Below are 24,996 nucleotides of genomic sequence, written 5' to 3'. Positions count from 1 at the left end.
GATTGTTAACAAAACATCATAGACACAAGCGGGGGGGGAAGCAGGTACAAAGTACTGGGGCCCTGACTTGCCTGTGTGAAAAGGCCCCAAGAAGCTGCTGTGACGGGGCCCGAAATTCCTCTTTGTGGCCCTGGACACAAGTCAAAGCCACTTGTACATTTATATGGGCCCAGTACCCATGGCCGATTATCAGCCATGCTGCAGGCGTGTTATAGAAAAGGGGGAGCAATACTCCTGTCCACATTCCTCCACTTGTCCTACGCTCCCCTTCACCTTCTCTGATATACGTATTACTTGAAGGTAATGCAGTGTTCATCAGCCTTAACCAGACATTCCACTGCAGCTATATATATATATATATATATATATATATATATATATATATATATATATATATATATATATATATATATATATATATATATATATAGTGCAATGGAGTACTTCCTCCTCCATCCATCACAGACAGCAATAAGACACATCCAACAGACTGCAGTCGCTGATTAATTCTCAGTTATTTACCTTTACAACTGCGATGAATGTTCAGACCATGGTCCTATTCGTCAATCTACTAATTTGTTAAGGGAGAACCCGTTACTTAGGAGACTGCAAGCCAATCACTTACATAGTTGCTAAGCATGCAAATAAATACTTCTTTCTGGGACAGTTTTCTGCTGGATATGCAGACAGAAGGTGCACTACTCCCCTAAATATCATAATTAATCCCCTATTGGAAGGACAATACATTATTGTTAACACACACACACACTATATATATTATATATATTTCTCACTAACATACTCACTGCTTTATAAGCACAGTAATAAAACAAGGCCAGCTTTTACCTAACAAAGAGGTAATCTACTCGCAAGTCTTTTGACACTAGTGATAAACTTTTTAAATTGGCTGCCACCTGTGTATGTAGGCCAAGTTTATAATATAGTTGACTACGTAATACTATTTTTATGATTGATATCCCAAAGTCTGCGACACTACTGACTAACTTTGGAAGAAAAAGACATTGGAGTTTATATACTAAGATAAAAAACCGTACTGCAACCAATCTGCAAAATGCTATAACCCTAGTGCAAGTATGAAACAAATGTCAGACTAGTGCTATTGTGTTGAGCAACGTTTTTACATCAGTAGATCATCCCAATTGGTAGAGATAAAAACGTTGAGGTATAAATCTGTAAAGTGCACTCTGAAATGATCAGATTGATTCAGATCTCACCATGATACGTTTTGATAAACCCTGCCCATGCTGGTGAGCTTGATTTACCGTCTTACAAAGAGAGGAAGACTCCTTGGAGTCTCCCCTTCCTGCAAGCGGGAGTCCAGGCTTTATGTAAACCAAAACAAAGCCAATCCAAGGACGTAAATGTTACAGCACCGCTGGCTCCTGTCACATCTCTATATGAAATGAGAATATGGTTTTTTTAATTAATGTCTCATTCTCAGTAATGACCAAGGTTTACACAAAGAAGTTTAAATTCCTTTGCAGTTGTTCAATCAACAACTCTCCAGTAAAGTAATATCATTACTCCTAAACTTTCAGCCCACCCGTTTGATGCAGTTTCCACGTATGAGATAGATAAATAATAGATATAATCAAACATCTTTATAACAATCCGCACAGAGATCTGTACAATTTGTCTCGCTATCCCAGCCCCAATTACAGTTCAGTTCCATGAGTCACTTTACTTTTCGGAATTCCAGGACTGGCGGTACAGTGCGTGGGAGCTGCAGTAGGATTAAATGAGAGAACATGACGCTGTACTTCTATTTCTCACTCTTTTCATGAATGTCGCTGTCAGCTTATTATTGTGGGAGAACGCGATGCTGCAGAACAGGCTGTGGGAGCATCATTAGCAAGTGGAGATAAGAACCACACAGCACACACCGATCAGAAAAATGTGACGGCAAAACAACAAGATCAGTCCATTTAATTAAAACCCCATCCTAAAAGATTATTAATGCTGTTTAATGCCCTTCTGAACTGATAAAAGGCATTAGTGACTATATAAACTAGCTATTGGCATATTCAGCTGATCTGGTGAACATAACATCATGTGATCGGTCTCAGCCAATGAAAACAGGCGGACTTGCTACAGTGAGAAGATGTCACAGAATCCTAGAACCACAGTGATCATGCTCTGTCCGATGCTCAAAACCTCAACCACTTGTCCTGTAAGGACTGCAGCCTCTGTGGGCCGCGAATTGGGAAGTTCCGCCAAAATAGGGACCGTTGGGAGGTATGCAATGCACAGGGTTTAAATATACAGCAGAGAATTCAGAGCCTGCTAAATTACAGTACTTCCCTGCGACAAATAGGGGGGAGGGGTCAGCTTTGAATTCTAAAATTCTACAAATATTAAAATGGTGTGATTTGCATCTATACAATATGTTAATTTTTTTTTTAATCAAACTTTTTTTTATTAGTTTTAAACACAAAGAAAACATAACAAACAAAATAAACCATGGGTACAATGATAGATGTTGTAGTTCCACAAAGGATTAAGCATACAAACAAGTCATGACTTAAACCAGAAGTAGAAAAGTTATTCCAACAATCACATAGTTAAATCTTCACAATATATATCTAAATGAGTATATTAGAGTACAGTATGCCATAAAACATATAGCTTAAATATACATTATAATATAACACACACAGAAATACGCTGCAAGCCTATACAGGTGTTACGTAGATCCCTGCACCCCAACTAACAGACCCCTACTAGTAATTTATATTGGGTCAAAGTCGGCTGCCAGCGAACTGACCGCATACCTCGATTTCGCCCACCTAGACCACACCTTATAATATTATTGCACGTTACCACGAGACTGATAAGTAAATCGTTCGCCGCTCACTGCAGAATTTACCAAAGTTAACCATGCACCAACGTCAGGCCCTTCCCGTGCCGTCCACATTATGGCTATTGCAACTTTAGCGAGGGTGAAAAGATTAGTGACATATCTAGTCGCTGACCTCCCCAGTTATAGATCGACACCTAAACCAAATATACACGTCTTAGGGTATAATAATGGTATCTCCACACCCGTGTTTTGGATACAACGTCACCAACCGCCGCAAAAAGTCCCCCACTACAGGGCAGCTCCAGAGTAGGTGCCAGAAGTTAGCGGAGGATTTTCCACATTTTGGAATCCGTTCTAGCACCCATCCGAAGCAGCCTGCAGGAGGAGTAGTACACTACAATATTTTAATTTAACATCAATTTAACTTCACTTCCTGCTTCCTCCGATGTTACATTACCTTCACCATCTCTTCCAGTCTCCCCAGGCGCACGCTGCCTTCCATCATCTTAGATAACACCCCGTGCTTTTCTGCTTCCAACCCTTTGGCCTAAAAGAAAGTACAAGCAGATTACAGTATAGTAATGATTACAGATAAAGCACATTGTTAGCATGAAAGGGCTTTAATGACTTCCTACAGTGATAAGCTGTAATACTGTTTATTTACCTCTACACTGGATGATCCGGGGTCCCTAATGTCTCAGACAGTCCCATGCTGCTCTCCATTCTCCTCTGCCCAGGCTGCCGTTTAGAAACCAGCTCTTCCCCAGTGAACGTCCCATTTGATTGAATGGGACCTACACAGAAGAAGGGCTTCAACACCATCCGGATGTTTTAAATAGGCAGAGCAGGAAGAGGAGCGTGGCGTCAGCATGGTACCATCAAAGCCGGAACAGGTGCAGGGGTAAAGAAATGTTGGAATTCTAAAAAAACTTATTTGTGTTTTAACATAGAAGGGGAAATTCAATTCTGCTGCAAATAACGCGGCGCTAAATCTATTACTATTAATATGGTCATTTAACCTTGATATCTGCTCGCGGCTCCCTGAGCAAAAAAACCAGTGTTAAAAATTACGGTATTAACGGTAATCATGCGCACTGATACCGTAATATTGGTAATAGTGCGCATGCTGCATTTTTACAGTAATGCGGCCAATTGAATAAAATTTGGCACAAAGTCTACATTTTATGGTTTGATTTTACTAATGAAGCTACATGAATTGTAAGGAAGAAATAAAGCCACTACTTGACATTAATATGTATCATAAGTGGTGTATGAGCTTGTTACAAGGTCTCCTCTACCCCTGTTATCAAAACAACTTGTGTCTAGGGCTTGGCAGCTCTTTAACATAAAGTGTAGATGTGATGTAGGATGCATTATCCCATTATTAGTCTATGTGCCCCAATGGAATAAAAAAGACACACGGACACAAACTGCTTGAAGGACAGAAAAAAGTTGGATATAAAATTAACTTTCTTTCATACAAAGCGGCGTTTGACACCATAAATTCCCCACATCAGTATGACAGGAGCCTCACATCACAGCAGTACACTACTGAAGGACCCTGCTCCTTCCACTATATAACGCACAGTCTGTGGCTTCCTGCTGCCTCCATTCCCCTCCTCACATCATGTCACTGCCCCTGTCATCTGCAGCCCTGTCCTCACGAACACATCACTCATCTCCTGATATACTCTGTGCTGCTGGAGACCCTGCTCCTTCCACTATATAACTCTCAGTCTGTGGCTTCCCGCTGCCTCCATTCCCCTCCTCACATCATGTCATTGCCGCTGTCATCTGCAGCCCTGTCCTCACTAACACATCACTCATCTCCTGATATACTCTGTGCTGCTGGGGGACCCTGCTCCTTCCACTATATAACTCTCAGTCTGTGGCTTCCTGCTGCCCCCATTCCCCTCCTCACATCATGTCACTGCCCCGTCACCTGCAGCATCCACAACTGGAAAGGTTTGCAGTGAGTTGCTGACACAAAGAAGATAAAGACAGTCTTAGAGATGAAATCAGCAACTAGATGCTATTCCAATATTAAAGGGTCAAACAAACAAAATGTTCCATTAGTTCACTTAAGACAAATCATATTTATAATTGTATTCTCCTCAATTACTTAATCAGACAGTTGCATTTCAAAGCCTGGATAAATAGATTTATTTTATTGCCATAATTAATGAAAAACTGCCATTGAGAGTTCCAGCAGAACATCTTCACCTTAAAGGACTTCTCCACATGAATAACTCATAAATCGCACAGGATCAGCTCAGTGGTATTAAAAAGAAGAACTCGCTTTGATTTCACAGCATAAATGCCATTGACTTAAAAGTCAGACAGAAAGTAAATCATTTATTAACTATTATTTCAATTAGGAACATTTTTGTCAGGAAACGTATACTAATCACATCAAGTTTCAAGATGTTTTTTTCCCCAACTGACTCATTATAAAGGAGAACATTATATAAACTGATTACAATATATTTGTAGTCATTAGGCATTATCAAAGCATGTCTGGCCAACGTCACATATGTTCCATTTTAATGCTACAGATTTCTTGGGATTAAATTGGCACTGTAAATTCCTTCAGAATGGAACATAGGTCTGAATAGAGTCTTAAGATACTGCAAAGTATATTGACTTAAGGATTTCAGCAATACAACTACTCTTATACCATATGAAGTGTTCAGTTCACTGTGAATGACTGGATAGGATTGCTCCAATTAAAATGGTCAAAATATTAACTTTTGTCACATTCCCAAGTTAAACAGAATAATTGTAAAGCACAAATGATTCACGTTCCATTTGTCCATTATGATGTAGCACCTTGTGAACATTTTGGATGGATCGTAGACTAATAAAGTGGGGAGGGAGACAAAAAGATTACAGTAGTCAATACTGGAGAGAATTAGGGCACGCATCAGTGTTCTAGCGGTTGAGGGACAAAAGAAAAGGGCGTCTTAGCGATGCTTCATTCATTTAGTGAGAAAGAACAAAGAATTAAGTGCGACACCAAGACAAGGAGTCTGGGAATGCTAGAACTCAATGGCGGAGATGTCATCTCTAACCGGGGAAGGATGAAGACCTCCATATTATTCACGGTGAGCGTCAGACGTAGGAGAGCCGTAGAGCCGACATGTGATTGCGTTTCCAACCTGCTGTGTGTCCATCAGCTAAATCCAGAGGGTTTGATAAGTGAGCCGAGAGACAACGTACAAAAGGAAAGAGAAGAGGTCCTAGGGTTCATCTCTGATTTATATCAGCTGCGAGAACCATTAACAGCTGAAAGGAAACCAGTAAAGAAATATGACCAAGAAAAATCAGCGCTTTAGACCCTAAGTGAATGGAGACGCCGCCGAGAGACTGTGTGAATCGCTGATCCAGGAGAATAAGCAAGAAATATCCCCTTTAGATTTAACCATGAAGAGATGTACAAAAGATCAAGAGGAACATTTAGGTGACTTATGCTCTTCTAAAATTAGAGAGACAGCGGTGATGTGTATACAAGTGTCATATGTATACAAGTGTCATCCTGAATAATGCCTTCTATACAGACACACTGTACTTGTCTGCCAGTTACACCAGTGTTTAATGTACAGAGTGCTTATTCTATGTAGCCAATATGTAATACAATGTATCACACGGAGTAAGACACAACTGATTAGAGATGTAGAAGGAAGTGTTCCTCCTCCTAAATCAGGAATACCAGATTAAAGGCACAGAACACCCCTTAGGATGTGGATTGCCCTCAAAATAAAAATGATCATTTGCAGAAGTTTGGATGTATTACTAGCAAAACACTGAAAAGGGAACACAAGCAACAATGTTAGATACTATAAAATACACATACTAAACTGGCAGCATGTTCTATCCACGGTAATGTGTGGCCCATTGGCAGGCTAGAGGGCCGCACCATGCGGCCCCTGGGCTTGTACCAACACATTTCAAAATCTGAACATTGATATGAAGCAGGCAGAAAGCTGCTCGTTAACGGGACAGTCTTAACTCATATCAATGAGAGGTCACGTATACATTTTAGATACCTCCAGACTAGAAACATACCCCATCAAGGGTCCAGACACACCGAGAGGCACATGCTGACCTCCCACATGGGCCGCCCCCCAAAAAGTGATACAAAATAAATAAAAAGACAGGCTGATCAATCAATTTATAACTGGCACAAGGGGCAAATAAAGAGATGGACCCACCACTAGTGCATGAAATCAGAAACAGGATCAGCCTGTACTCCGCTGCCAACCAGTATAAACTCTGCAGTATAATAATACAAGCAGAAGGGTTGGTTTCATCCACCACTTTCAACGTCCTTCCACCGGGTGCGATACATACACATTCCACAGTTCATGATCGACATTTATATGGCCGATGCCGTAATATAGACAGGGTTGAAAAGTCCACAATAATAACATCAACAGTATTATTAGGTCGATAATTGAAATGTAGTCCGTATTATATTATTTCAATTGTCGAGCTAATATTGTCAACTTTCTGAATGTTGACCAAATGAATGTCTAGCTGTCGACCGGAGCAGCTAGGATCAGTGGTAATCGCTTTCACGATTACCACCAATCCGACATCGACAAGCCCTCCAACTAAAATCCGAATTTCTGCCAAACTGATGTAAAAATAACCAGACTTGCCTTGAAGCCAACGCTGGAGATCTCCGATTAGATCACCATGCTGACAGCAAGTTATCCCGATTGGACAAGTGTTCGGCGTTGCAGCTTGACGTCATCGCAACGTCCGTCAATATAAATTTAAAGCGGCAATGTGGGAACCCCTTAGGTTAAGTATTTAAACACTTAATCCGATATTGCCGCTTTAAACTTTGATTGACAGACGTCGCGATGACGTCAAGCTGCGGTGGCGAAAATTCTCCAATCGGGATAACTTGCTGTCAGCATGGTGATCCAATCGGAGATCTCCAGCGTCGGGTTGAAGGCAAGTCTGTTTATTTTCACTTCGGTTTGCCAGAAATTCGGATTTTAGTTGGAGGGCTTGTCGATGTCGGATTTTTCCTCATCAAGCGTACCCGACCCGTTAGGATGGCCCTTACTAATCAATGCGAGGGCCAACATTGGGTTACATACATCAATTTTATAATTATAAGAACGTACTTTAACTGGGTATAACGAATGCCCCTATGTACAAAGCCCTAAGGCTGACTTCTGTACAAAACCACATCACTAATCTGTACCATCTGTACCAACCAAGAGAAGATATTTCTCTATATTAAATGTACTGATAGCAGAGTTGCCAATATTTTAATATATTTCTCTGGGACACAGTACTTCCAAGATGGTGCATCCATGCAGTATTTTCTTGGCGGACTTGGAGCACTAATATATAATAACGATAATATTATTACATATTTATTATTTATAATATATTTGTCTCCTAACATGGCTGCTGCCCAGAATAACGTTATCCTTTTCACTTCCATCTTTTTCTTATTCAATATACACATTATACATTCTCAATTTATACAATATATACATTTTAAAATACTATCATGTACATTTCAGGATATGGAAGTTATTGCAGGATACAGAAGGTCCGTACAATAACGCAGTAACGACGTCTGAGAACGGCATCGTCTGCCTTTCATGTTGGGAAGATTTCCACAGGGAAAATGTTTTAGCTTCTAGGTAACCTTAAAATAGATATGAAGGCGCAGACATCAGAAGACATCAAGTTCTCTGTGCAGAATGTCAGCGAGATTGCCGAGGCGCAGGGCAGGGAACTTGCTGCCTTCCATCTGTAATGCCACAATCTATTAAACACGTTCACGTCTCCAGTTTATCAAGGACACAGCTTGTAACATCTGGCTCCACAAATAAACTCAATTACAGCGGCAAGCAGCAAATAAAACACATATATAGATATAACAGAAATATTCCCAGAGGCGTATTTAATTCGTAGATAAGGAATGTGCCGCTTGTACAAAATTTTAGAGAATTAAAATGATTACTATTAAAAATAAACTGATGTATATTACATAGTAATGTTATAGGTAGATAGCCATTAGCTGCTTACATTGAAGCATCATGTGACATGTCAGGCTGCAATCATCTGTCAACCAATTTATCATTAAAGGACCTCTAAACCGCACCCAAAATGTACATTTTCAGACATGAAGGTAAAACGCACTGTTCAGTGTTACCCTGACATCCCATTTTAGGGGGTATATTTACACAACTGCTGGTCAGAAAAAGTGGAGATGTTGCCTATAGCAACCAATCAGATTCTAGCTGTCATTTTGTAGAATGTACTAAATAAATGACAACTAGAATCTGATAGGAAACATCTCCACTTTTTCAAACTCGCAATTTAATGAATAAACCCCCTAGGTCTGTTAAACAATAAAAGAACAACAAAGTATTATGATCCCATATCTTTAGAACAATGTTATAATGGAAAATTATACAGGTCACCGAACTGACTTTTTTGTGTACCAATTAAGCTGCTGTAACATCACTAGCCCCGCCCATGTTTGTGAGCCCTCCAATCCACACAGGGGATTTCTGCTGAGCAAGTCTGCCAGCCTCTCACTCACACTCTGCTGGCTCAGAAAGAGAAACACTGACCTTGCAACAAGGCAAAAAAGGGGTAAAGGGAAGATATGTAGTCCAGTATAAACCCTTCAGTTATTTCCTGTATATTATTCAGCTCAGTAATACACAAGACTGTGATACATGAATTCCAAATCGTAGCTTTACTTCCTTCTTAATATAATGTACAATGTAACTCTTTAGCCCAGGAACATAATTTATACAGATCCGTGCCACTTAAATATAGATCATGTTAATATCATAAATGGAAATGATCTGGTACAACGTGATGACTGTAAAGAGAAGGGGGCGTTTATCGCTCACCACGTGAATGAGTTCGTCCCGCTCTCCGGCGATGCTCTCGGCGAGAGTCACGAGATTGGCCAGATACTGATGAGCCGTTACCTCCTTCTCCACAGCGTCCTCCAACTGCTGCTTGAGGTGTCCGACCCTCCTGTGCATCTTCCTGAATCACAGAGACATAACCCCGTTCAGTGGCAGCGATACTCCGTAATACCAGGGCTGGAATGCCTGCCATGCTCACAGCGATACATTATTCATTCATCAGCCTCTTAATCACACACTGCAATTCCAGCTGACAAATTGTGTATTTATAATGATATGGTTGCTCGGTGTTCAAATTATTCACATAACAAACTGTAATATGGGCTGCGGAGCTGCATTTATTGATATAATTCTGAGCATTACATAAGGCTAAATGTACAATGTCTAATGAAATAATGAAAAACAATGTGAAATATAGAATCAGGAGGGATACGAACATAGTAGGAAGGAAGCACAGAATATAGAGGTACAGGTGGCTGTATGTAATGTTTCTGTACAGTATTATATTATCTTCAATGAGAGGAATTTGTTTCATATTTTAGTTTCACCAGACAAGATTTAGATTTGTTTTGCCTATTCTATATATGATAATATGGACAGAGACCACCAATTGTTCAGCAGTCACTGTCCAAGTGATGTATTACTATACCTGTTTGCTTACTGAAGCACCTATCACAAAACCACGTTTGGTCTTTGCTCCGGTAAAAATGGAACAGGAATGGAGTAGTCATTTACCTGGTTGCTAGTAGAAGTATGAAGCTGCAGCAATACTGGTCCTGAACTGACATTACCAATGTCAGACAACATTGCTTGGGGTATCTCTGATCAGGACTAGCCTCTCTACACACTCCTCCATCTACCCCTTCTTCTAACTCTGATCCAGCTTCCAGGATCCTGCTCTCAGGACTAGCCTCTCTACACACTCCTCCATCTACCCCTTCTTCTAACTCTGATCCAGTTTCCAGGATCCCGCTCTCAGGACTAGCCTCTCTACACACTCCTCAATCTACCCCTTCTTCTAACTCTGATCCAGTTTCCAGGATCCCGCTCTCAGGACTAGCCTCTCCACAGACTCCTCCATCTACCCCTTCTTCTAACTCTGATCCATCTTCCAGGATCCCGCTCTCAGGATTAGCCTCTCCACACACTCCTCCATCTACCCCTTCTTCTAACTCTGACCCAGCTTCCAGGATTCCGCTCTCAGGACTAGCCTCTAACTCTGACCCAGCCTCCAGGATCCCGCTCTCAGAACTAGCCTCTCCACACACTCCTCCATCTACCCCTTCTTCTAACTCTGATCCATCTTCCAGGATCCCGCTCTCAGGATTAGCCTCTCCACACACTCCTCCATCTACCCCTTCTTCTAACTCTGATCCAGCTTCCAGGATCCTGCTCTCAGGACTAGCCTCTCTACACACTCCTTCATCTACCCCTTCTTCTAACTCTGATCCAGTTTCCAGGATCCCGCTCTCAGGACTAGCCTCTCCACACACTCCTCCATCTACCCCTTCTTCTAACTCTGATCCAGCTTCCAGGATCCTGCTCTCAGGACTAGCCTCTCCACACACTCCTCCATCTACCCCTTCTTCTAACTCTGATCCATCTTCCAGGATCCTGCTCTCAGGACTAGCCTCTCTACACACTCCTCCATCTACCCCTTCTTCTAACTCTGATCCAGCTTACAGGATCCCGCCTCTCCACAGACTCCTCCATCTACCCCTTCTTCTAACTCTGATCCAGCTTCCAGGATCCCGCTTTTGAGGACTAGCCGCTCTACACACTCCTCCATCTACCCCTTCTTCTAACTCTGATCCATCTTCCAGGATCCCGCTCTCAGGATTAGCCTCTCCACAGACTCCTCCATCTACCCCTTCTTCTAACTCTGACCCAGGATCCCGATCTCAGCACTAGCCTCTCCACACACTCCTCCATCTACCCCTTCTTCTAACTCTGACCCAGCCTCCAGGATCCTGCTCTCAGGACTAGCCTCTCCACACACTCTTCCATCTACCCCTTCTTCTAACTCTGACCCAGCTTCCAGGATTCCGCTCTCAGGACTAGCCTCTAACTCTGACCCAGCCTCCAGGATCCCGCTCTCAGAACTAGCCTCTCCACACACTCCTCTGTCTACCCCTTCTTCTAACTCTGATCCAGCTTCCAGGATCCCGCTTTTGAGGACTAGCCTCTCTACACACTCCTCCATCTACCCCTTCTTCTAACTCTGATCAATCTTCCAGGATCCCGCTCTCAGGATTAGCCTCTCCACAGACTCCTCCATCTACCCCTTCTTCTAACTCTGACCCAGGATCCCGATCTCAGCACTAGCCTCTCCACACACTCCTCCATCTTCCCCTTCTTCTAACTCTGACCCAGCCTCCAGGATCCTGCTCTCAGGACTAGCCTCTCCACACACTCTTCCATCTACCCCTTCTTCTAACTCTGACCCAGCTTCCAGGATCCTGCTCTCAGGACTAGCCTCTTCACACACTGCTTCGTCTACCCCTACTTCTAACTCTGATCCAGCTTACAGGATCCCGCTCTCAGGACTAGCCTCTCCACACACTCCTTCATCTACCCCTTCTTCTAACTCTGATCCAGCTTCCAGGATCCCGCTTTTGAGGACTAGCCTCTCTACACACTCCTCCATCTACCCCTTCTTCTAACTCTGATCCATCTTCCAGGATCCCGCTCTCAGGATTAGCCTCTCCACAGACTCCTCCATCTACCCCTTCTTCTAACTCTGACCCAGGATCCCGATCTCAGCACTAGCCTCTCCACACACTCCTCCATCTACCCCTTCTTCTAACTCTGACCCAGCCTCCAGGATCCTGCTCTCAGGACTAGCCTCTCCACACACTCTTCCATCTACCCCTTCTTCTAACTCTGACCCAGCCTCCAGGATCCTGCTCTCAGAACTAGCCTCTCCACACACTCCTCTGTCTACCCCTTCTTCTAACTCTGACCCAGCTTCCAGGATCCCGCTCTCAGGACTAGCCTCTCCACACACTCCTCCATCTACCCCTTCTTCTAACTCTGACCCAGCTTCCAGGATCCTGCTCTCAGGACTAGCCTCTCCACACACTCTTCCATCTACCCCTTCTTCTAACTCTGACCCAGCTTCCAGGATTCTGCTCTCAGGACTAGCCTCTAACTCTGACCCAGCTTCCAGGATTCCGCCTCTCAAGACTAGCCTCTCCACACACTGGTCCGTCTACCCCTACTTCTAGCTCTGTCCCAGCTTCCAGGATCCCGCTCTTAGGACTAGCCTCTCCAACACCTCTACACTCTACAAAATCAGAGCATACTCAGTGAACAGGAAGCTCCTCTCCATGTTAATGGGCATCGGTGTTTCCAGCTGTTCAATCAGATCCAGAATCCGGGCTCCGAATTGAGCATCTTGTCCAGCACTATTCGGCCTTCAACAGTTGTTCCGTAAGTGCATACACAGTACAAGAAGAACACCCAGGGTATGATCAAACATGTATATATCTTGGCTTAAGATGACAATATGAGAATAACTACACTAAAATAAAAGTATCAATTTAATTAACTAATTCTAATTATTACCATTTATATTTATAGCGCTTTCTAGAGAATATGTAATCAATCAATGCCCATTGGCGCTTATTCCCTAAATTCACTACCGGATAAGGGTCTATTTATGTCAGAAGCCAGATAACCAACCAGCATGTGTCAGACTGTATGGGAGGAACCCCACACCAACATGGGAAGAACATACAAACTCCATATAGATAGCGCCCTGGTCGGAATCGAACCCATCACCCCAACAACCACTGTGCTTTCCGGATTTGGCAATTATAAAGTATTTGTGTGAGACAAATTAAAAAGGATTATTATTTTACTTACTCTAAATTCATCTAAGCTCACTTAACCTTAACTAGCATCCTTACAACACCGTACACTGGAAACCAATGTACACCCATTAAAGCTCCTAAATTAGTTTTTAAACAAAGTAAATGTTTTTTTTACCAAACTCAGGTACAAAGTTGCATAGTAATGCGCTGTTACTCACAAGCAATAATCATCATTTGTCAAGAGTCCTAAAACTCTGCAGCCCCAAACAAATTCTACATAACAATAGTGCATACGACGCTTACAAAGAAGGAGCGGACATGATACCCTTGCTTGCAAGAACTTACAATCTAAAGGAGAAAGCGGTTACTTGATTTGTTGCCAATGGCTACTGCTCATATGTTTTACTTGCACTCTCTTATTAAATAAAACCTTTTTATTTCGTTTCTATAGACAAAACCAACCTGTTAGACTTTTTAACCTTCTCCACTTCGGCCTCGAGGATCTTGTTGTCAGCTGATAAATCAATTCTCTGGAGGAGGAGAGTTTTCTTCTCCGCCTGTAGCGCGGAGATCTTGCCCATCAGCTCACGGGCTTCTGTCTGGTTATTCTCCCGCTGCTGATGAAGGTGGCTGCCGGAAACAAGCACATCAAACACCAATGTATTTCATCTGTGAAATAGACAAAAATCTTCGCTGCCCTCCGAGCAATTCCACATTGAGCTGCGTTAAATTAAGGTCTGATGGGGAGAGAAAGACAGTGTTTGACATATTTCTCCGCCATGGTCTGGAGGTGCCTGCCGGACCTCTGTGCTAGTTATCTGAAGAGCTACCGAGAGCAGAGACTTGTTGGCCTAAGATTGACACCAACATGGAAGAGAAAAAAAATACAGCCCTATAACTTAAAAAGGAATACAGTCAGGGCAACACACGATGAAGCATGACACCGATGGCTTCCTATCTCTAGGCGATTAGTTCCAGATAGACAATGGGATGGATAAGAGCTCTGCAGTAATGTAGCTTCTTAGTATGGCGGCAAATATATACAGATAACAGGTCCTAAGGAGCATCCGCCGCATAGGAACTAGTGACATGAAATCACAGAAGCACTAAGTGCCGAAGAGAGGTTGTCTTGTCACTGGGATTGTTTTGTCCCACAAAAAAATGGCGGCTTTCAATATACGGTGGTGACAGGGTGCAGTTTAGATCTACTAACCCAACCAGAAGAAATTGCCCTATTGTCTCAAACATCTTTGTATCTTATAAGTTCTTATGTTCTATATAAAGGTTATGTGCATTTTACATTAAGTGGTGTTTTAAGCAAACTTTATTAACTTTTCAAAATACGGGTGCAGTTTTCATTTATTTTTGCATACTCCACTTTAAGGGGGAGATTCATGTTGGAGCCAGCTTCCGCAGAACATCTCCGTAATGTTCGGATGCGCACATTTCCGCCCATTACGTAAGGAGTCTCCGCTCACTTCTCTGCGCACCTCTATGGGACGGGATGAAGAACGAGCGGAGATTCCATCCTAAACAATGTGTTGATGTGTCTCTGCGGACATCACACTGAACTGAATCTCCCCCCAAGAACATGAACCTCGTGCATCTAGATTTTCTGCATCCAATTCTGCAATAAAAGTAAACCTGCACAAATAACCCTATGAACCAGGGCATATGATGGACGTCCCTTTGCTTAATATTTTGGGCCTCCAGACCAGTGGCGGATCCAGGGGGGGGGGGGCGATCGGGGCTTGCTGCCGACAGCTACACACTGTGCAGCTCCGTTCAGGAGTGACAGTGTGCTGCCCGGCTGCTCTGATTGTGTTTTAAACACAATCAGAGCCGCGGGACAGCACACTGTCACTGCTGAACGGATCTGCACATACTGTGCAGCCGCCGGCGGCCTTAGAAGTCGGAAAGGGGGCGGGGCCTAAATCGCCCCCCCCCCCTACATCGCCCAGGGTATAGTAATTTCCTAGATCCGCCCCTGCTCCAGACCTTGTTGTGGCAAAAACGACCTCATATGTCTCAATTTTATCAGACTATACCACTGCATTATGTCATGCGCCAATCTGTTGTAATGAGATCACTATATATTCTAGTGTTATTATGTGACAGATACAAAAACAATGACTCTGTAGGTAAGACTCAGACACTTTTTATAAAGGTTAGAAATATAATTGCAACATGAATATTATTATTCATTCTTCTCTTAATAATTACATTACACAACAACATAGGCTAATTTAAAAGAGGCAGATCATGGACGCAAAAATATTATTGTTTCTGGTGACGCAACTCAGAGCAATAACACATCATCATCGTGTATTTATATAGCGCCACTAATTCTGCAGCGCTGTACTGAGAACTCACTCACATCAGTCCCTGCCCCGTTGGAGCTTACAGTCTAAATTCCGTAACATACACACAGAGCAAGAGAGACTAAGGGCGATTTAATAGCAGCCAATTAACCTACTAGTATGTTTTTGGAATGTGGGAGGAAACGGGAGCACCCGGAGGAAACCCACGCAAACACGGGGAGAACATACAAACTCCACACAGATAAGGCCATGGTCGGGAATCAAACTCATGACCCCAGTGCTGTGAGGCAGAAGTGCTAACCACTAAGCCACCATGTTGCCCACACAGGTGGCTCTATTACTGCCTGTATGTATCTTGACAGGTGTTAAAGCTCCAATGCAATACCACTGCTGGCCAGCAGATCTCTCCACTGCCTATTCCCAGGATAGCATTGACTGTAAGCTCTACAAGTGGGAAATGCTCACAAAATATCCAATCTTCAGGGGGTTGCCCACCTAACGGATTCTTCAACAAGTAGCTTCCCAATAGCTAAGGAGACTATGCTCATGAAAGGTACTGCATGAGGCGATAAGCTTCATCTTCCCTGTCCCAGCATGACAACCATTGGTGAAAGTGATTATCAGCAGATATCGCCCTGCACTGTGTGAGCTTACCGGGCAGCATGTTCTGACATTTCACGCGACAGACAGCATGCAGACACACTGACACATAGGCCAGTCATTTATACTTTGTTTTCCTGAGTAGAGAACGTTGCTCTGAGATCACAGGAGAGCTAATCATAAAGCATCTGTCATTGTAGCTCAGGGGTGGGCAAACCAGTCCTCAAGGGCCATATAACAGTTCATGTTTTTAGGATTTCTTTAATCATGTACAGCTGAGTTAATCTATTTGGCTGGGTCAGTAATTATCCCAGCTGTTTCTACAGACAGAAATCCTAAAAACATGAACTGTTATATGGCCCTTGAGGACTGGTTTGCCCACCCCTGTTGTAGCTGCTCTAGAACAGAAAATCAGGATTGTAATAAAACAGGGATGTCTGCTATTCCAGGATGATGTAATTTCAGATTTAGATTTGGTTTACACAGAATTAAGAGCACCGAGCATTCATGTTGACCTTGACCAGTATGAATCATCAGATGAATCATCTGTCAAAAGAGATGAGGACAGCGACACAATACACGTAGGAGACGAGATACAAGTGGGGGTGATTTATATTATTCAAACAGGAGTCACAGCTTAGCTTACACCTGCTCACTTATAAGGATTTTAGTGTCTTATTTTAGTGACACACCCAGGGGGGGCTGGGGTGTTGTCCCGGGAAGACACCCAGGGGGGGAGGCTGGGGTGTTGTCCCGGGAAGACACCCAGGGGGGGGAGGCTGGGGTGTTGTCCCGGGAAGACACCCAAGGGGGGGGAGGCTGGGGTGTTGTCCCGGGAAGACACCCAGGAGAGGGGGGGAGGCTGGGGTGTTGTCCCGGGAAGACACCCAGGAGGGGGGGGGGGGGAGGCTGGGGTGTTGTCCCGGGAAGACACCCAGGGGGGGAGGCTGGGGTGTTGTCCCGGGAAGACACCCAGGGGGGGGGGGGGGAGGCTGGGGTGTTGTCCCGGGAAGACACCCAGGGGGGGGGGGGGGGAGGCTGGGGTGTTGTCCCGGGAAGACACCCAGGGGGGGGGGAGGCTGGGGTGTTGTCCCGGGAAGACACCCAGGGGGGGGGGGGAGGCTGGGGTGTTGTCCCGGGAAGACACCCAGGGGGGGGGGGGGGAGGCTGGGGTGTTGTCCCGGGAAGACACCCAGGGGGGGGGGGAGGCTGGGGTGTTGTCCCGGGAAGACACCCAGGAGGGGGGGGGGGGGGGGGGCTGGGGTGTTGTCCCGGGAAGACACCTGAGGGGAGGGGGGGGGGGGGGAGGCTGGGGTGTTGTCCCGGGAAGACACCCAGGGGGGGAGGCTGGGGTCTTGTCCCGGGAAGACACCCAGGGGGGGGAGGCTGGGTTGTTGTCCCGGGAAGACACCCGAGGGGGGTGAGGCTGGGGTGTTGTCCCGGAAAGACACCCAGGGGGGAGGCTGGGGTGTTGTCCCGGGAAGACACCCGGGGGGGGGAGGCTGGGTTGTTGTCCCGGGAATACACCCTGGGGAGGGGGGAGGCTGGGGTGTTGTCCCGGGAAGACACCCAGGGAGGGGGGATGGGGGGCACTACTTGACTGGCCCCCCTCCAAAAAAAAAAAAATACTGATACGGGACACAGAAGAGGAGAGCAGCTCTGTGTCTCAGATGCTAAAGATAAACTTTAAACAATACTTCACTCCGTACAAACATTACAGCCGGAATCGTCTCCAACCTTTCATTTCTGCCATGAAATTTACCAACATTGTACAGATGCACAAAGCAAATGAATGTTTATGAAGTTGTTCCGAATTATTATACAGGGCGGGCCGCTGTACCTTTTTAATTCGTTCACCATGGCAACGTGTTCCTCTGCAGCGACTCTGCCATCCATGTCAGCTCTCAGCTCGTTGTACTTGGAGCGTAAAACTTCCTGCTGTTTCTGCAATTCTAATAGTTCTTCCTCTCGACTCCGCTTTGTAGCTTCTAAAACCTTGAGCTGCTTTGTTAATTGGGAGACTGCGAGCGAGAAGAATATTTATGTTAATTAATGGCAAAACACCGTGTAATATATGGCAAGGTCACTTTACTGTGAAATTCCTGTAGTGCATTTGTAATCAATAGCTCGGCCCTGCTATGCAAATGTGCCGCTAAATATTCTGTCCCTACGGCAGGGATTGTAATGAGCGGGAGCCGTAGATGGATGGGGCGATCTCGGTGAACTCCCAGCTTTTATATGCAAGCTGTGGAACACTTCCATGATCAATACCGCAAGACGTGAAAACTCTGTTCTACTGTTGAATAAAATAAAAACGTCTTAAAGGCACTTTAACCTTAAATAAGTGCTTAAATGTATCTATCACAGGGGAATGTGTAAGCGGAGCGCAGCTTTATGGTCTCTGGCTCTCTCTGTACAAGGTAAGAGCTGAGTTATAGGGTTGTGCGTCTCCCGTTTGTCTGCTCCCTGATATTCTGAAGAGGCGTCCTAACAAATATTGATGATGATGATGATAAGCAGAGCACATGAAGGGTTTGTGGCATTGGGAGCCAATGCAGACCTGAAAGCAGCCGCGGATACGCCTCTTAAAACCGTAATATATGTCCGTGCACAGTGGCTGACAGTCCCCAGCGCTAACTGCATCAGATTGGCTGATTCCACTTTCACTTCTGAAGCCGATAGGTGCTTTCTTCATTGCTCATGCATATATTATAGGATTTTGCGAGTGTATTTAATAAAAACATTTTCTCAATTTCATTGGCATGCGAGAAGGAGGGTTATATCTGCTGCATTATATGACAACTAATAGCAGATGCACGTTTTCCAATTGTTTATAAAGATTGACTGCGCTGGTTCGGCGTATGTGGGTGTAAGTATGGCTGCCATATACCTGGGGCACGTGCTATAGCTGCAGAGCTGGAGATGCCTCAGACTCAGTACACGGAATGAAATACGCTGTTTTTCGGCCAGAAATTACAACCAAGTTGCGTTCACCTCTACAGAGACTATAAGTGGTGAAAGATTCGGGAACATTAACACGTTCCTATGAAATTCTTATTAGTGGCTCTTTTATATAAGGCAACTGGAATGTTAGTATTAGTGGACCCATGATTAATGTAAGTACTCAAACAAAATATCATAGTCTGCTCCCTAACCCCACCACCAGTTAGTAAATAGGGCGACCCCCGATCAACAGACCGAGCGATGTCGGCTCTGGTGCCGGGTGGGGTGGGTAGAAACTCCTATTTGTTACATTGGGAAGGGGGGGGGGGGGAGCAGATATATTAAGACAGGTTGTTCTTAACTGAAAATGAACAATATTTTCCACAATACAGAGGAGAATAAGTTGGGGGAGAGACCGTGACCGTTAATCTCACCTTCCTGGATATGCTGAGTGTGAGCCTCGCGGCTCTTTCCATCTTGTACCTCCAGCTGTTGGCCAAGAACTCGGTTTTCCTCCAAGAGTATTTTACTTTGTGTTTGTAGAAGCTCCCTAGCAAGATAAGACCAAATAAACTAATTATTTTTCACAGCACTTTTAGGAAGGATATAAATATATTACAAACTTGTCAATGGTTACAGAGCTCAAAGAAAGCTGAATTTTCTAAATAAATGTCCAGGTAAGATACGTTTCGGACCAGCAGCCAATTAACCTACCAGTATGTTTTTGGAGTGTGGGAGGAAACCGGAGCACCCGGAGGAAACCCACGCAAACACGGGGAGAACTTACAAACTCCACACAGATAAGGCCATGGTTGTAATTTTCTGCTTTGTGAGTTTTTCAGCCATATATTTATATAATCAAAAGCCGAAGGCAAAGATGTATTGTGCAGGAGTATAATATGTGTGTAAACATAATGGGTGGAATTTAATTCCCTGCGATGAATCGTCGGAAATCATGGGTGATATCTGGCTGCATTTTGTTATATTTTCATATTAAGCTTTTATATAATAAAAGGGTCGTTTTCATCACTTACAGAATGGACTATTGGTTGTTTTTCCATCACAATAAATATCCGATTCCTGTCCCACCTTTGTACTGGGCTTCAGCTCGTTACCCCACAACGATGGGCATGATCAGCTGACCAAGTTTGAGTGACCACCCTTCACGTCTTAGACCAGCACCTAAGACCACAACAATCTGCATTTAGCGTTCAGCTGTCTTCCAACAACGCCGGGTTCCCACATAAGACCAGCAGAGGGGCCGGCATTCAAACCTGGTCAACCTAACTTGCTGTCCAGTCTACGATGCTCCTCCCACTGCCTGGGTAACAATGTTATCCCAGCAAGGCTTCTAAAGCACTACGTGAGGGAAAGAGCGCCCCCTATTGGGATCAACTAAAATGTTTTTGGAGGGTTTACTGGTCCTTTAAAAAACACAGGTTGCAACAATAGCTGCTACACAAACTACAATATCAGGAATACCTCAGAATATTTACCATTCCTTATTAGTTACAGGTCTGTCTTGTTCCAATAGTTGGTGCAAGTTCTCATTTTCCTCTATGACCTTGTTAACTCGTAGTTTGAAATGTTTTATTTCCTCCTAAATTCAAGATGGCAGAGGGGGGCAAAGAACAAAAAAAAAAAACGACGTCTTAAATCACAGCAAATAGGATAAAATAAATGCAAAGAAAGTGCAATATACAAGTTTGAATTGGCCATCAAGTAGTATATCAACATTCTCAAATATATATACATATATATATATATATATATATATATATATATATATATATATATTATATACACACACACAAACAAACTGTTATTTACTCTTCAGCAAAATGTGTAATTTAGATAGCAGTTTATATAGTGCATATAAATACAAAGATTTGCTTATGAATTTCAATACACTTTAAGACCAAGTCATATGACATTTCCTATGGAGAGCATCACACTGGCAGCCGATTCCCATGCCGGAAAATGGTTTATCTTCCTGATATTTTGCCTGCAATTTTGAGATAAAGCAGCAGCTACATATCATGAATATTCTCTGTGTGAGAGGTGAGAGTCCGATACCACTGGATTGAACAGAGATACATTTTACAGCAGTGTTTGATCTGATTTAGCATTTCATTGTCCGATGCACCAGACGGCGGATCACTAGACGCCCTCCAGTAACATTTACTAGATGTCTATGGGGACAGAGTTTTAGAAACTTTCATGGACATAAACACTGCAGAAAACTCACTGGTTTGACACTACCCTAAGAATTGCACTCGATATAACATTATAAATATATTAGCGGGACTCACATTATAAATTGTTCTAAATAACCAGACCATTGCATTTAACCCATTAATATTTCAAAAAGCAAACTACACAGATTCAAATCTAAAACGGATGTAAGGATAGTCATCCAAATAGCAGCAATTTTGGAGAACAGGAGTCACGCTCATTTTCTTATGGTTACGTCATGTAACAACTATGCCGCAATTCTCATCGAAGTGGATTGTAAACCATCTACAGTCAGACAAAACTAATGAAAAAAAAAACATTTTGATTCTACAAAAAATATAATTATGGTTTAAGATATCGGGTTTTTTTAATTTTTGTTTTTAAATACTATTTATTGAAATTGTCCAATTTACAGTACCTAAAAGACAACAAAACAAAAAGAAACAATACTACGATCCAGGCTGTAACCAAAAAACAAAACCTGTAAACAGAAGCTCGGATTGCACATTTTCCCCAAAAAGGGCAGGGGGTGCAGAGGTGGGCTTGGGGACAGAATAAAGGGAGGGGCTTCTAATCCCTTACCCCCCAGATCCCGAAAGTTGCGATGATCCCTATAAAAGGTAAAGATGTCTGTCCTCATAAAGGAGTCCGCAGTGCCTTGCTGCAACAGTCCATCCGTTTCTGTGTTTACTGCCCCCTTCAGGGCTGTACAGTGATGGACTATTGTTATAGTACCAGGGGTTCCGGCATAAGAGATTCCATGTAGCAGCTGGGATCTGTTTTTTTTTTCTTTTATCTGTCCGAGGTCTGTTAGCAGCAGCCAGGTTAATCCAGTACAGCAGCCAATATTCCATAAATAGACTAAATACTTGCCCATCAAATTCCTGCCGTGGGCTAGGATTTATTCGTGGTTCGCCTACCGAGCCAGGAATTATTATTATTTTGGACTATTAGGGTTCCACGTCCTAAGGACTCGGATGGTCTACACTGCAGAATCTCACAGAGAGTTGTTTGCCCTGTATTGTTTGGTCACATTTCCTGTGGTGATTGCCATTACCAAGTGTCATTTTAAGCTATGCTGCATCAGAGCCACAGGAAACAAAACACGAACAACTCTGCCTGGATGACATAAAGACTTTGGTGGAAAACACAGAAAAATCCAGGAAAATAAAGCAATGCATTTAGTAAAAGTTGCAGGAGGTGCATACTAATCAATACAAATAAAGTTATCTGAAGGTGAACCATCTCTTTAAAAAGGTAATTTGAACATATTATTAAGCTTACAGCAATTTACTGCCAATCCCATGCCCCATTGTATTTGTTTATTCATGCAAATAAATCAAAACCCACCTCAAATGACAGGATGACATCGTCCTTTTCCTTCAATCTGTCTTCGTACGCCAGAAGCAACGGTGATAAATATTTTATATCCAGCTGCAGAACAGCAGAAAAATATATTTTATTTTAATTTATTTATTTTAAAACACTTGTGTGGGTTAAAAAGCAGCAGATCTCTGGGATGGGTAAATCAAATAATGAAACTTTTAAAAAAAAATAAACTATTTTTTCTAAATAAGGGAGATCATGAGATCAAACACATCTCTTCATAACAAGCTCCAATACACAATTATATCTTCAACCTAAATCTTGCTGAGAAAAGGTCGACATAAAGGTCGCAGGTTCCTGACTTTTAGAGCCAGGATGGATTCCAATAATATGACAGGTTGTTCAATGTTGATCGGAACGTGACTGTCCTGCACAAGCATATTAACCTTTTGTAGATGAAAACATGAGTTAGATGGTCTTTGTCCCGTTTTATCAAGAATTGTACTCTATTAAACTACAAAGTGTTAGGCTGAACCTGTCACATTTCAGCTGATCCTGCCTCACAGAGCCAAAGCCACCACATCCCGCCTCCTTCAGCTGATCCTGCCTCACGGAGCCAAAGCCACCACATCCTGCCTCCTTCAGCTGATCTAGCCTCGCAGAGCCAAAGCCACCACATCCCGCCTCCTTCAGCTGATCCTGCCTCACGGAGCCAAAGCCACCACACATCCTGCCTTCTTCAGCTGATCCAGCCTCGCAGAGCCAAAGCCACCACATCCCGCCTCCTTCAGCTGATCCTGCCTCGCAGAGCCAAAGCCACCACATCCCGCCTCCTTCAGCTGATCCTGCCTCGCAGAGCCAAAGCCACCACATCCCGCCTCCTTCAGCTGATCCTGCCTAGCAGAGCCAAAGCCGCCACATCCTGCCTCTTTCATCTGATCTTGCCTAGCAAAGCCAAGGCTGCCACATCCTGCCTTCTTCAGCTGATCCTGCCTAGAAGAGCCAAGGCCGCCACATCCTGCCTCCAACTGACCCTGCCTCATGGAGCCAAAGCCACCACATCCTGCCTCCTTCAGCTGATCCTGCCTAGCAGAGCCAAAGCCGCCACATCCTGCCTCCTTCAGCTGATCCTGCCTAGCAGAGCCAAAGCCGCCACATCCTGCCTCTTTCATCTTATCCTGCCTAGCAGAGTCAAAGCGCCACATCCTGCCTCATTCAGCTGATCCTGCCTCGTAGAGTCAAAGCACCACATCCTGCCTCATTCGAGCCTGGCCTCAATTAAGGCATACAGGTGACATCATTAGGGTCAGGGTACGATGTAAGTGGGGTCAAATCCAGACAGAATGGAAATTATTACAGAGAGCAGGAGCAGAGTTACCAGTCATAACCCCTGTGTCTGCTCACAGCTAATGCAGAGAAGCCACAGAAAATTGTATCCAGCGTCTTCATCCCCCTGTGAGGGCCAATATTGAGCAATTAAACTTTTTAAAGTTACAGTCTCCTTTAACCATGTATTTAATGCTACAATGAAGTACATATGAACTGGCAGACTAATACATACAATTGATTTTTAAAATACACACATATGCAGCACTGTTCAGTAACGCACATAGGACATGATGGCGATGACATCACTGTAACATTTACACAAACATGTTACAACAGGAATGAACGACATTAGGCGCTTCTTGCCATGTGATAAACTCACCTAGGGAAGAATAAAGACGCCAAGTAACAGATACGAGCCGTGTAGTGTTCATACCTTTTGCAACCTGGAAATGTTCCAGTTCTTACACATGGAAATGAACATAAGAGGCACAGATTGCCATCCACTTACCAGCCACGGAGGCGGGGGTCCTCTGGAAGGTAATCCGCTTATCTTTACATTCTGGGGAAATGGCGAAAAATGGAAAACAATAAAAAAAAGAAATAGAGAAAAATGTGTAACAGATCATACCATCATTAAATGACACATTTTAATGGTACATTAAGGGTTAAAATTGCTCAAAGAGGGATAT

General features: G+C 43.7%; 1 protein-coding gene across 1 annotated transcript in view; it reads right to left on the bottom strand.

Annotated features, from left to right (window-relative positions):
- CEP89 (centrosomal protein 89) overlaps nt 1-24,996 on the bottom strand; it is a 70,540-nt gene that overhangs the window by 18,726 nt on the left and 26,818 nt on the right. The window contains 8 exon segments of the mRNA XM_075189193.1: nt 3,279-3,368; nt 9,718-9,859; nt 14,016-14,183; nt 18,315-18,495; nt 19,852-19,967; nt 20,914-21,017; nt 23,003-23,086; nt 24,816-24,866. Coding sequence (XP_075045294.1) covers nt 3,279-3,368; nt 9,718-9,859; nt 14,016-14,183; nt 18,315-18,495; nt 19,852-19,967; nt 20,914-21,017; nt 23,003-23,086; nt 24,816-24,866 — 936 coding nt within the window.

Source organism: Mixophyes fleayi, chromosome 10 (genome assembly GCF_038048845.1).
Source record: "Mixophyes fleayi isolate aMixFle1 chromosome 10, aMixFle1.hap1, whole genome shotgun sequence".
Lineage (NCBI taxonomy): Eukaryota > Metazoa > Chordata > Amphibia > Anura > Limnodynastidae > Mixophyes > Mixophyes fleayi.
Note: the sequence above shows the minus strand (reverse complement) of the source record. Positions and strands in the feature narration are given on the sequence as shown.